The sequence below is a fragment of the Lepisma saccharinum genome, chromosome 22 (genome assembly GCF_977018435.1).
Source record: "Lepisma saccharinum chromosome 22, izLepSacc3.1, whole genome shotgun sequence".
Taxonomy (NCBI): Eukaryota; Metazoa; Arthropoda; class Insecta; order Zygentoma; family Lepismatidae; genus Lepisma; species Lepisma saccharinum.
In genome coordinates, this window is record NC_139250.1 from 25,814,870 (window position 1) to 25,829,648 (window position 14,779).

Here is a 14,779-nt window from a genome sequence, read left to right on the forward strand (position 1 = left end):
AGAAACAATAGTTGTAAGTTGAATTGATGCAACCTCATGCAAAGTACAATGAGTGATCAGTGTATCGTCAAAGCAATAACACGAAACTGTACAACATAAGTAAATAATAGTAGTTAATTATAAATGACTTGAGACTCCTTGATTACCTTGTAATTGTTTCAAGGTCGTCGAAACAGTAAATGCAACTGTGTTGGACGTTTACCTTGAGGCAGCAAGTACGCCTTCGAGAAATCTTCTAGTTTCGACAAAGAGTTGTTCTGTCTTTTTATCCAGGAAAATGTTAATTTATGTGTGTGTTGTGAGAGACAGAGATGGAATATTTCAACTGGCTTTTGATGCAAAAAGCACCAACAATGCGTATAAAGGGCTCTGGATACCTGCGTTGTAGTTACGTGAGTACAGAACAACGAGTAACAAACTTATAGCTGCAGCAACACAAGCCTTCCATCTGTCGCTGTCCTGGGCAAGATCGATCAAATCTTTTCTATCCTTTCCGATTTCCTTTAGGTCCATCTCAACGTTAATCCTCCATCTTCCTCTTGGCTTTCCTATAGGTCTCTTACCATCAGGTTTCCCAACAAGAATCCTGTAAACTAACTTCTCCTCTTCCATTCGTGCCACATGACCTGCCCACATAAGTCTTCTTGATTTAATCATTTTAATAATACCTGGTCATGAATACAAATTATGTCCTTCTAAATTATGTAACCTTCTCCACTCACCTGTCTCCTTATCCCTTTTAGGTCCAAATATTTTCCTAAGGATCTTATTTTTAAATACTCTTAATTTATATTCCTCTATTAATGTAATGGACCAAGTTTTGCATACATATAGCTAATACTACAGGTAAAAATTACTGTTTTGTATATTTTAACGTTTAGTTTCTTAGATATTATAGTTGAAGAAAAAAGAAAAGTAACACGCATTCCTTGAATTAAGTCTAAGTACAGAATACAACAGAATGAAATGAATTATTTAACATGCATTTATTTCCCATCCGGAATCGTTTCAACAAACTGACTTTTGCCTACGAATCTTCTGTAAATCGTTTTCTTTGAAACGAAAGAAACTTGGAGAAACAAAATACCTATGTATGCTGGCCTATCGAAGCTGTCAGCAGCAGAAAGCATTAATCATCCTTCGCTGCCTCCCACCCCCAATCTCCCCGCCCCACTCCGCGCTTCTTTCCTCCCACCATCTTCGCAAACGGCCACTGCGTTTCTTGCTGCTGAAGAAAGAGTTCAGAGTTCCACTTCCCAGCTACTAAAGGAATCCTGGCTCCTCTTCTTTAAACCTCTCTAATCAACTGGGATTTATGGAAGAAGTACTGCAACTTCAGCGTTAAGAAGTAGCACAGGGATGAATGGTAGCATCATTACTTTAAACGTATTTCATTTAGCAAATATTAGCCTCTTTTTTAAATGATTTATAGACTTTGCAAAAGTAGTTGACTCAAGAGAAACAACATATGTAATAGATTAGTTGAATTTGGAATACGAGGGTAATGTGTTAAGAATATATCTTATTAAGACAATCACGGTTTATGGATTATTGTTTGACGATTAACCTCAAAGTAATGAAAGGGGATATGTTATATCAAAATAAGATGAACGCAAAGCCATTTCAAACTACTAGTACAAAGATGACCACACTTTTGGTGGTACATCGAGTCGAATTTATAGCCGTGTATTGTCAGTTCAGTACCACAATTTGCAAATACCTTAGCATTACATCAATGAAGATCTTAATAGCAATTATTCAGCCCAAAGTAAACAAGTTACTCTTACTGTAACTTCATAAGTAACTGTAAGTTGTTTTTACATTTACTTTCTGCTGGAAATTTTCTTGCAAACAAATTACAAACAATCAGTTTTAATTGATTGAAATATAATAAATGTATGAAGATTTATACGTGTTTTGTTTACGTTTTGGAACATGATATAATGTTTATGTTATGACAATAAATAAAAGTGATATAACATGTAGTTAGCTATTCTCAGTGATATTTCGTTTTATTTTACTTTATCTCTATTTATTATATATTTGTTTAAATTCTCTTATTAAACATGAAAGTTCATTCAGTTATAAATTACCAATTATTTTATTATAAAACTGAATATAATATGCAATTCTTAGAGGTAAGACGATAATCATGCTAATGCAAACCAAACATACTTTCCATTTACATAAAAAAGTACATTTTCTTCATGTATGGTACATAATCATCAATCTTTATACAATGAAGTCTAGATAAATAAAAAATACTTTGTAAAAATCGTACCCAAGTGAAGCATATTTCGCATAGAAATGGTAGTCTACAATCAAGTGTTTCTTTTCTATTACACGAAAAAGATTTACAGCAATTGGATTTCAAAGAGTTACTTGACAAATGCTCCAATGTTTTGGCAGCTAAATTCCTCCAAGAACTAGACACGTATACCACTGCAGCACTGGTGAGCACTGGTGGGCATTCAACTATTGTACTTGGTAAAGATTGTCTTAAAATTAGAGGAATGGCGAATCGCAAATAGAAAGGATGTAAATTTAGCATGGAACGAACACTGAAATGAAAGTGCCAATGAAGCAGAGGATAACTTCTCCAGAAGTGTAAGTATACATGCGCTACGACAGAAGGGAGTCCAGGTTCGAATCCCGGACTAGGCTTTTATGTTCTTTGTGAATGTTCATTCTTCAATTCCATCATATGATTACTCATTTTCATCTTCGTGTTTCGCCAAAAGTGGCATAAAATCGAAGTAGAATTTCAAAACATCAATCCATCAATCAGTATAACTATTCCCTTCTCCACGAAACACACAAGATGTAAAGCAAACAATAAGAAATGAGCTTAATATTGCATTTGTCGCCGACTATTTATAAAATACAATAAGATTGAAAGTTTCTACGTCTTTGCATTTCAGTTCTGGTCTGCGTACGTTCCTTGTGGCTCCCAATACCTGGACGCCGTGCAGTTGACATTGGAACAGATCGACCTAATCAAGAGACTCGCCGAACTCAATGCAGCGCATCTGGAAGTGGTCAACACGGTGAAAGGTGAGGCATCGTACAGATACACTTGTGTAGGGAATCTGTGGAACAAGGTCGCGCACAACGATAAACAAGGGGAGAAAGCGAGTGGCAGCTGCAGCCACGTTTTCCCCTCCATGCACTCACTTCTCTAACGCTTTCATTGGTCTATCCCACTCGAGCCCTATTTGCACAGAGGACTTGATTTTGTTCGCTTGTTCTATAGATCCCGGGACAGAGTGTAGTTAAAATAGATGACTAGAGGATAAATACCCCATAACAGTTTATACCCATTACAGGAATTTCAATTTTCGAAAATTTTCATAAAATGAACAAAATACGTTTCGCCTTGTTCTATACCTTTAAAAGTCAGGCAGAAAAAAAAAAAACTGTTTTCTTAAATTTAATTTAAAGGTACAGCCCAAGGAAGAACGTATTTGCTAATTTTCTCAAAATATCCTGAAATGGAGTTAGTGCTTTTTGCTTTGCAGGGTACAGGGTGTATAGCTAACTAAAATATTGAAACATATTTCTTGTATATGAACATGAGAATTAGAGATTAATGCCATATATATTGAAATTAATTCTACATTTATAAAATATTAGCTGATTACCCGGTGTTCCCCGGTATTTATTTATCCCAATCTTCTATTAGACAGGAAAATAATGAATTCTAACTATAGTGTAAAATGCACTTGGAGTTGAACGGCATTGGGAGTGTCACTATTCATCTTAGCGACCCTGAAAACTATGGCAATTTCGCACCTTCTGTGTAGCCAACCAAATTCACTGTGCTGTGTAGCTGGAAGCAGAACGTGCAGGATATGACACACGTAGATGTCACGGAACAGAATACTATTTTATGTCCCCTTCTGACCCCCACCCCTAGGGGTGTCTTGCACCAACAGTATTTCTTTCCAGATTGTAAGTGATGTGTGTACCTGGTTTGGTTGAAATTGCTCCAGGCGTTCGAGAGCTATGCTATGCTAACATACATCCATTTATGTATATATATACAGGGTGTCATTTTAATGGCGCCCACGGACCACGGAAACGTATAGAGGACATCAAATCAAACAACTTTTTTCAGTAACATTTTTCCCGTTGGAGCGTCGTTTCGGTGCTACAGTTGTTCAAAAAAGCCATTTTTGCCGCCTGAATGCTGGCAACCCAACACGACATTTTATAGCATTTGTGACGTCATATCCCGTCGTGAAGCGATGCGTTACAGGATTGCCAGGAACACATATATTCTGTGAAAAATGGCATAGCTACAATCAGCCATATTATGTACCGTAAAACAAAACGAGAAAACACGTTCTTTAACCTAACAGGAAGTAAACAAACGATACGAAAAATGGTAGAAAGAAAATAGAATTCAAGTGGAAGTGGTCATATCGAATTTTGTCTCAGCTTACATGTCAAATATTTGCAAATGTAATAAATAAGTTGGCATCTACAATTTAGTCTATCCACTTTGTACTTCTGATACTAGTTGTCTGTGACACACTGAACAGATGACAAAATAGAAATGAAAGAACTCAAAATTCCAAAGGTAAGCAACACATAATATAATGTATATTCAGGGCATTATGAGGCAAGTGGCAAAAATGGTTGAAAATACAGGGATATAAGTAGTAGTAATACAAGCTCTCCGACGACTGTGTTTATCTATGCACCGGATACACATATAATAGTTTGCAACTGTTAACGGGGCAGTATATTCGCTATTGATTCATCATTAGATTGTTACTGTGGTTGTACGTGTTTTAGCCGTAATGTATCAACGTGAACCTCGGATATTTCCGATATTAGCGCAAACGTATCACAAGGCATCTGGACACAAACCTGTAGACATCAACCTTGCAACGAGATTTACAAATATTTGACATGTAACTGGGCGTAAACAGCCACATGTAAGCTGTAAGTCCAATAAAATGTATTGTTGTTGATATTTGATATGTAGGCTAAGACAAAATCCGATATTGACACTTCACTTTGAATACGTATTTTTACCATTCTCATATCGTTGGTTCACTTCTCCCTTCCCCTGAGATGACTTCTGATCTTCTGAGTTGTAGGCTTTGATGTTCGGTCTACTGGACGCGTTTCTCGCTTCGGTTTACACCTAATCATGTGGTTGGTAGTTTGTCAATTTTAACAAAATTTGTGTGTTCCTTGCAACCCTGCCGTGCGCTGTTTCGGTGCAGGAAATGACATCACAGATACGATCAAATGTTGTGTTGGGTTGCCAGCATCCAGGCGGCAAAACGGTCTTTTTTGAACGGCTGTAGGGCCGAAATGATGCACCAAGGAGAAAAATGTTACTGAGAAAAGTTGTTTCCTTAGATGTCCTCTATACGAATCCGTGGTCCGTGGAAGCCATTAAAATGACACCCTGTATAGATAGATGACAGTGACCTTAGGAAGTTATAAATTTTCACTTATCGAGACTATACAGTAAATTCATTACGTGTTTCGTTAATTCTGCCCCTCGGTGCAAGATAATGGCAACCCACATTTTGATTGAAAATGAGTTAACAGTTGTTTCACGAGCCTACATATGCTTATCTTCCCTCCTGTTTTCTCAGAGTTCGCATGTGATACTGCCATCTATATTTCGTATCAATATAATGGTAACCCACAAGGCAAGATGGCCTCCTTGCTGGGAAAACATAAACGTCCATCGGAGCTATTGGAAGGTGAACTTGCTGGACATATAAGTGATTTTGAAGTAGTGATTCATCGTACATCTCATCAAGCAGTGGAAATTCCTCAGATGGTTATTAAAGCATAAGTGTTTTGTTCGTTTTCATTCATTGTGTTGCGTACCATTAGGTTGCCCCGGGAAAAAAGTATTGTGTTGTATACCATTGTCTTGCTCCTAAATTCTATTAAAAATCTTTCGGTTTAGCCATTAGATACTGCTCCCACGACCTCAGACAATAAAATTACTTCTACATCAGATCTCAAATTTACTTTTCAAGGTAAATGACCTAGAAAACGGCAACGCCTGTGTGGGACTGATTTACACTAATTCCTTAAATTGTAAGATAAAGCATTTGTGTTGTATCATAGCCCGCTACGATCTGTTCAATTAAGATGTTTTTTTTTTAAAATTAAACCTATATTATTCATTTGTATGTACTGTATTAAGTGCAATAAACAATAGAAAACAACTGTTGGGTGCAATACAATGGTACACCACATCAATTTCTTTCCACAAGTTGTCTCCAAAATTATTTTATTGTGAAAATATTTTATTACTGCAGTACATAGATTACGTGTGACACGCACCAAAAGGCCTGTGTAAAGTTCTAATAATTTTGTTTCTCTTCACAATCGGACTTCTTAGAGGTTTAGCAACAAAGAGAAACACCGACTTACTCTACATTGCCATTAGGCGTGTGAGAAAATCTTTTTTCTGTTCATTGGGTATCGTAAATATACACTTAATGGCTAATCACAACTACTCAGTTTCAAATAACAAGCTTGAAACATACCGGGTGGCCAGAATTAAAGTTACCGAACTCAGATCCCTCTGTACCCTGTTTGAGGCACCGTAGAAATATGAAATTTGGTGAAGCCACTATGCATACCATGGGGAAGAGGATGGCGATAAAAAAATAGTTTAATTTTCCGCCACAGGTTGAAATGTGACTCTGTATTTCCATGATGGGTTGTAATAATGACGTAAACTGCTCCAATTGGTTATGGATTTGCCTTTACCTTGCAATCTTGCCATAAACTCGAGATTATTTTCTCGCAACTTCCAGATACTAACAAATGTCTTTCTAATTAATAACTCAGCTTAATAACTTATGTTTTTCAATATTAATTATTGCAGCGCCACATTTCAACCTGGTGGCGGAAAATTGAACTACTTTCTTATCACCATCCTCTTCCCCATGGTCTGCATAGTGGATTCACCAAATTTCAGAGTTCTACGATGCCTCAAACCGGCTACAGAGGGCTCTGAGTTGAGTAACTTTAATTCTGGCCACCCGGTAGATCATATTTAATATTCCACCATTAAATAAAATCAACTCACTTGTACGCAGAATAAGCAATATCTTGAAATCCAATAATTTGGAACACTGCAGAAAATATTACCATTAGATTTACATATCGTAACATTTATCAAGGTCCACAACAAGCATTCTTAAAAAAAAATAAAACTGATTAACCAACTTACAGAATTGCCACATTCATCTCAATGTCTATATCCGCTAACATTCTCGATTATTCATTCAATTTCCATCTATCACCCCACGGGTTTTACACACAGGTTGGTCGTCAGCCACCAGTTCAACATAAATGCGTCATACATCTGAAGTCACCGATCACTTACAAAGTCGTTACATGTGTAATGCGATCATTTAAAGTCAATTTTATATCTAAATCATAGTTTCAAGACACTTAAAAGATATCTGTGAAATTAATGAATTCTCAAGATATTCAATTGCCTTTTTCTCAAAAGTACCTTCTTGTGGATTGCCATTTTCTTGCTCCGAGGGGCAGAATTATAAATACAGTTAGTTACAGAGCATAAAGGAAAGAAAACGTGAGTAAGGAAATCGTGCATTTTAAAATAAATAAAGCAATCTCGGTTTCGAAGCTGAACTACCACACCGTTGCCACGATGGCTGTTAGAAGATTAGCGGCATCATGTGACCGTAGCGGCGCCGCCTATTGGCTGCGGTTCCCGGATCGGATGCCAATTAGAAGCATCCGCTTTATTTGATTTTTTACTGCAGTTATTCTTTACCTAGTACTCTGTAAGGCATGTTTGGTGTAATTTATCGACGTATTGTCTGAAATTTTATATTTACATACATGTACACCCAATAGCAAAGAAATTGTACGCGAATTGTCCTTCACTATTTTCCAAACGTCTGTGTTTCACCATGTGATGATCATAAATTGAAATAAGAAGATCAATAAGTAGATGGCGACATCTGTTTTGCGTCAACAAAATTCCATTCGTGGGTGTAGACTAGAAAGAATGCGTTAACAATGGACAATTTTCCTGCTATTATCTTTGCCGATTGCTGTACGATACATATCAAAATTTTGATTTTTAACTGCTCAGTTTTAAAAGTTGTCCCTTATGATAGAAAATCCAAAGCCATCGCATAAGGAAACACCACGCTACAAGTGCGTTTGGAGTTAAACTTCCTGAGCTGTCTGCTCTTGACGTCACACGAGTATGGTTCATCGTAGGGACATATTGTGGTCACACGCCTCTTCACGCCTGCCTCGTCAAAATCGTGAAGTCCGATTATCTTTACGTGTGCACACTGTGACCTCATGGTGGCTTCCTGGAACGCATTAGAGAGACGCAGGGACGACCACTTCGCGTTTGTCCACCACCTCTTGAGACCAAACCCTCTACTTCCTCTTCAAGTGTTTCCCTCATGATCCTCTATCCTGTAAAGGTGAAAGACTAGGGTCCTTTCAAACAGTTGGAAATGCAGAATTTTTAATATCAAAAGAGATAGTGATAACGCGTATTGTACTAGACCTGAGGCACGTTAATCTATTTTTCAAGTCACAGTGCAGAGGCGGGATCTGTGATGTATTGCTTACCTTTTAGTGCAATACAATTAGCAGTTAAACATCTCAAATAAGAAAATTCAAGAGAACAAAGCTTTGATGGCGTGCGTGTTTATTTAAACCATCAAAACTTAATAATCAGTACTACAATAAACTGTTGATATATCGGAAGTTATTACTAAGGCTATTTAATATACAATTCGGTAATTTTATGTAACATTTCAGAAACTTCTGTAGCTACAAAAATAATACATCGTGGACCTAATAACAAAGGAGTAAAACTGTTACTTAGTGTCAAGCCAAGCTTTCTTCCGGCTCGGGACCTGCCTTTCTGCTAGAGACGCGCTGATGCCGTGTTTCTGTACGACGAAACTTGGAGTGAAACAGCTGACAAGGCCTACCGCTGAACCGCTGTTTAGGAAACAATCGACGTCCTTAGAATCCATCCTTTCCAAAGAGGCCAGCAGGGGAAGATAATTTGTGAAAATAATCTGTGCTGCGAATGGACGTTGGAAGGTAACTTGGCTCTGGTATAGTGGTAACAGAGAAGAGCTTCAACATATCTACACTCACAAGTGTACAGTCTAACACTGAACAGAGCATCTAAGAATCGGAAACAAATGCAACCGCCAACATTTCGAGGTACAAAATTCTAGCGAAACTCTGTAACCCCTTCCTACAAGTTGTTACGTTCCCTGGTTTATTCTTAATGGATCTACTTACTTTTATTCCTCTACGGCGAGCATGAGACTTATCAGCCTACCCTCAGGTTGTGGGAAAACAGATACGGGTATGTTTACGTAAACCTTACTAACTCTCGCACACCAAAAATATATTTAGATGTCAGTTAATGTTAATATATTACACTTGCACTCGCAATTAAACTCCTTATTACAAACAAAATTGTATTAAGATCATAATTGTTCTTGACTACACAAATTAACACATTTCCAAAATTACTTCCATGATCCAGCAACATTCATAATATCAACTCAACTCAACTAAGATTTATTGGACTTACAGCTTTACAGGTGGCTGTTTATGCCCAGCATACATTATAAGTACATAAGATACATTTTTAATATAAATTTTACACACAAAGTTCATAAATGCTCTTAAATACAATTTTATATAACTACATTAACTCATTCAGTAACAAAAATATATTATAATTTTATATCAGCTTTTCTCAAAAAAGCAAGTATAACATATCCAATTCTAACATCTGGAGCATACAACATTGAAGTCATATTAATGGGAAAAGGAACATTAATTTTTGACAAAGTTTTATATAAGGTCTTTCTTTTCTCTGAGTTAATTGGACATTCCAAAATAATATGATGAGCATCACCCCTAAAATCACCACAGTCACAATTCGGAGATTTCAAAATGTGTATTTTAAATAAATGATGATATGTTCTCGCGTGACCACTTCTTAGTCTATTTATTAAAACAATTGCATTTCTTGAACCTTTACAATTATAAAACCAAGGTTTTTTCCTAGGGTAATCAACATAAGGACGACAACTTTCACCAACACTTTGCAATGAATTATTACACCATAAGTTACATTCTTCAAAAATTTTCTTCTTAACCCTCGACAAATTCATAATATCTCTCTCCTAACAACCCACAATCAAATGTTTTAAGGTTAGTGCATAACCATAACAGACTACCCAATTGAACAAAACAAATTATGTCATCATAGACATTTAACATATTAAACACTTAAAATGATACAATAAGTGGGTGCGTATCAAAGTCCAGGGTTAGGATTTCTTCTCTTGCGGGAACAGTTGCGGTTCTATTCTCGAAACAAAATGTATTCGTCAATTCTAAGAAGCAAACCACGTGCCAAATTTCTATAATGCATTGTGACGTACCCAAACCGAGAGGAATTATAAGGCCAATTTCCTTCCAAGATGTTGTCCCGTGCTTACCGGTCCCGCGTGACCCAAGGCAACGGAGCAACCGCCCCTAGCTACTCGCTGCTTCATCCACCAGGCGCTCCAGGGGGTTGCTTCGCTTTGGAGCGTCTAAATGAACAATACCCATACGGCAGGGGGTCCTCGTTAAGCGCAAACTTTGCCCTAACAGCGTCACTATGGAACACGCTGTACACAAGCATCCAATTAACAAGAGAGGTGTACATTTCTATTGCATTAATCTTTTATGCCATGCAGTATTCAAGAAGCTGCTTATGAGTTCCAAGGGACGATGGTACGCCTTCATTTGGTGTACGCACCACAGCCTTTGCATTACAAAAAAGTACTTTTTTGTACAATAAGGAATCTGCACTTGTAAAAACGTTACGTATTAGATTTAAGTGGATAGACTGTTGTGGTTCGTATAGCAAAACTGGGGACGAAATGAACTGAACGGAAATATTTTTTTTTTTCATTTTTCCATATTTTTTCTCCATATGGAATTGCTTCAATGTTGTTTAAAATTTCGATGTGGTTAAGTGGAAGATTTTATTGATTTGAGTTTTTAAGTACACTTGATGCACAGTAAGGCTGATCGCGACTGGACCTACAATGGGACCCGAACACTATGTGCCTCCACGGGGTATCGAAGTCCGAGACCCCTTGATTACAAGGTGACGACGCTACCCCTAAGCCATCGGGGAGGCTCCAGGTCAAGTGGAAGGAAATGCTGCATACACACATACACCACATCAAACAGACGCACACACAGGAAATAGTGCATGTTCTTAAAATTTCAAAGTTCAACTTAAGTATGTAGAATACTATTTGAAATCATCTACTGATACCAACGTTTTGATGGGCTTAGGAAATGTGTGATACATTTTTGTAAATCATATATTTGATTGGCTATGAGCTAAAATTATTCGTACTAGCATGGAAAAGATGACGATTTTTTCTTAAGTCGACACACATGATTTTTTTGTGCATGTGAAAAATTATTAGAATTAGAAATTATTTATGCATAAGTGAAGTTCAGTCCGGATAAATTTATAGTTGTTATAGAACTATTGAAACACTTCCTGGAATTGAAACACTTCATACTTGTTTACAGATTGGCATCCTTATATGGTATAGATTCCGTTTATACTGTAGTTGGCACTGTTTTGGGCTTGCCTGAACAGGGCATGAAAATTTGGAATTGTAGAGTGTGTTTCAATGGCATAAAAATAACATAAAATTCATCTTGATTTTACAATTAAACAGAAGATAAGATTTAATTATGACACATTCCATTCATCCATGTTAATTAAATAAGAATATGCTGTTTATTCGATAGGTTCTATTTTTTTCCCATACGTATACAGCGAATGCAAGGCGCACAGACCCATGTTCGTCATCAACACTTCAAAATGAAAACAAGTGGTGGTAAGATAGCAAAACCTTTATATTTATAACCTCAATTTACTAATCGGGAAACTCTTGTTTTATGAAGAAAACTGCATAACTCATTCACTGTTAACATAAGAATTTATTAACATAAAAATCTGTTAACATCAAAATTTCTTAAATAAAAATTTAAAAAATCTCTTTACACATTGCATATAATGTGTACGTTAAAAGGAAACACTACGAAAACCTATGACCCTACTTAGATTCATTCATCAAATCATCTTATAACACCATTAAGCCTTGTTTCCATGATTATGAAAAACTAAATATGCTGACCTTGGTCAGCATATTTAGTTTATCAAATCATCTGCTTTGAGTCTCCGATGCTCTGGTGAAGTCTGTTCAGGTTCTATCGCCCACAAGTGCGTTCCCTTACCAATCCAGCAAAGGTGAGAATAATAGACAGCCACCTTCTATTTATACTCTTAGGCAACTAGTCAGCAGGGGTCACATGACCCCCTGTAGGGGGCGCGACATTCTTAACAGGTCAATGCCTCAATGTTCACACACATGCATAAGTACATCAATCTCCACACACACGCACGCTCAGGAATGTTTGGAATGCAAAGAATTCTCGTGACAAGACTATTGATTTGTCTAAGTAAAAACTAGGTTACATGAGAATTCTTGGATAATTGTAAATGTATGCTTAAAATATACTGATTTAGACTCGTAAAGTAAATTTTGCCCTATAGAAACGGGTGATTGAACTTTGATAAAAAAAAACATAATTATTTTTTTTATGCTATAAAAATAGTAAAATTGGATTTGTTTGATATTTTCCCCTTGAAAAATTAGCTGAAATCGGGGTAAAACGAATAAATACAAAACAAATGTTCCAGAACATATCATATTCACTACTACTACGATACTTTTCAATAACCAACTGTAGAAGAAAATAGATAGAAGAATTGCTCTATATCTCAAATCAAAACAAACAGCGAAACTTCCAAGATAACTTCACTACCTTAGGCAACGAAAGATTTAGACGAAATACAATTTCCTTTCGACACGCGAAGGATGGTGAGCATTAGTCGAAATCGTTAACAGAAGTGAAGGGCTTTGATCTTTACTTTATTCCTTTGGCAATCTTTCGGTTTGCAAACAAAGAGATGGGGAAACGAGGGTTGAACGTTTTTTCCCTCTTGCGAGTATTACCCAAGGGGATTCCATATTGCACGAATAATTCTTTGCAAAGGCTCCTCCTCCAGACCGTGCCCCCCAGTCCCCTTTGGAGGAAGCTGCGAGTTCTTCCAGTTTTTTTTTTCCTGCTTCAACATGTCATTGTGAAAAGAGTTTCTGTTTTATTTTTGTGCATTTTTTTCTCCTCTTGCGCTCAAAGAGTGATCTGCGGCGAGCCAACTCCCTGAAGTAGTTTTTGAAGGGAATTGGAGAGGAGGCCCGGATGTAAGAAATAACCTTATTGCTATTCGGTTCGGGTAAGAATCCACCGAGGAATACAAAGAAGGGAGGAAAGCAAGTTACGGTTACAATGCGATTTTTCTTTTTTTAAAAAAATGAACAGCATTGCTTCCCTACTATGTACGAATGAAAGTCAGTAGCAATGAGTTGTGTAGGTACTCGTCGTGTATCAATTTCAACAAGGTCTGAATTGTTGTAAAGTATTTTCTGTTTATATGCAACAAAATTCAGTGTACAATTATTTTCTCTGCTTGCCTGACCTCAAAATTGAAAATGTAATGAAAATCCTGATGGGCAACATTTATTCTTAGAATGTTCAATATTCTCACATCAACGAATCACACTCTATAAAGGAATGCAACTTTTGAAACTTGCCTACCGTGAAGCGGGAGATGTGAAATTATGTGATCTTGTCATCTCTGTAGTACCAAAACGGTACGTTTCCGGACATGGGTTCCGTATCAAAACTTTATCTACTAAGTCTCCTCTACAACCCCTTGAAGTGTGTACTCCCTCTGTCCCATAATTATTGTTCGGTACACTTTTGTTTGTTGTCCCATAATAATTGTCCGATATTCAAACTGTGACATTGGTGTATACAGAAGAAGAAAATGAAACACGGGAATGTGTCATACAACGTTATTACTCAAGGATCAGTACAAATTGGCCAATCAAGTATCCAAAAGAGCCTAAATAAAAAGTTACCATTTTGGCATACGGGACAATAATTATGGGACAGAGGAAGTAATAAGAATTCTGAATCATCCTGTGTATATATAGTGTGTATGTGTGTACTATACATTTGTAACTTCTAATGTTATATTCACATCCTTTAATATTTAGTGAACTTCATTTTTTGTCAATATTTACGTATGAGCGTATTATTACCACCATTATCATCTTTTGAGAGTATATATGTATTTTAAATCGTTATTTGTAGTTTCGTCCAGGTAATATTGACGTCATTTACACCAATATGTTTCATTTCAGGCGTGTACGAAGCGCATCGAGCTGGAAGGGTGGCCAGTTTGATAGGGGTGGAGGGAGGCCACTCCATCAGCAACAGCATGGCTGTGCTAAGGATGTATTACAACTTAGGAGCAAGATATATGACACTGACTCATGCCTGCGATACGGCGTGGTGAGTTCATCCACTTTGATTTATACGACCTTTGACTAGTATTATTATTTTGTAAAATGAGCGTTATTAATAGAGACTGGATTTTAGAGAGAAGTTTTTTTTTTTTTTTTCAACATGGATCATAACAACAGGGTTGATAATTATCTTCCACTAACAAGAGTACATGGTTTTGACTTACATTTGTTTCCATTATTCAGTCTACATTCCGTTTTTTAAACAGTTTCCTTTCTGGTCTCTTTATTGACTAGTTTCTCAG

At 36.8% G+C, this 14,779-nt stretch overlaps 1 protein-coding gene across 1 annotated transcript in view; it reads left to right on the top strand.

The window, feature by feature from the left end:
- Positions 1-14,779, top strand: part of LOC146004785 (dipeptidase 1-like) — a 299,723-nt gene that overhangs the window by 231,741 nt on the left and 53,203 nt on the right. The window contains exons 5-6 of the mRNA XM_083143808.1: positions 2,922-3,054; positions 14,373-14,523. Coding sequence (XP_082999934.1) covers positions 2,922-3,054; positions 14,373-14,523 — 284 coding nt within the window. The remainder of the gene's footprint in view (positions 1-2,921; positions 3,055-14,372; positions 14,524-14,779) is intronic.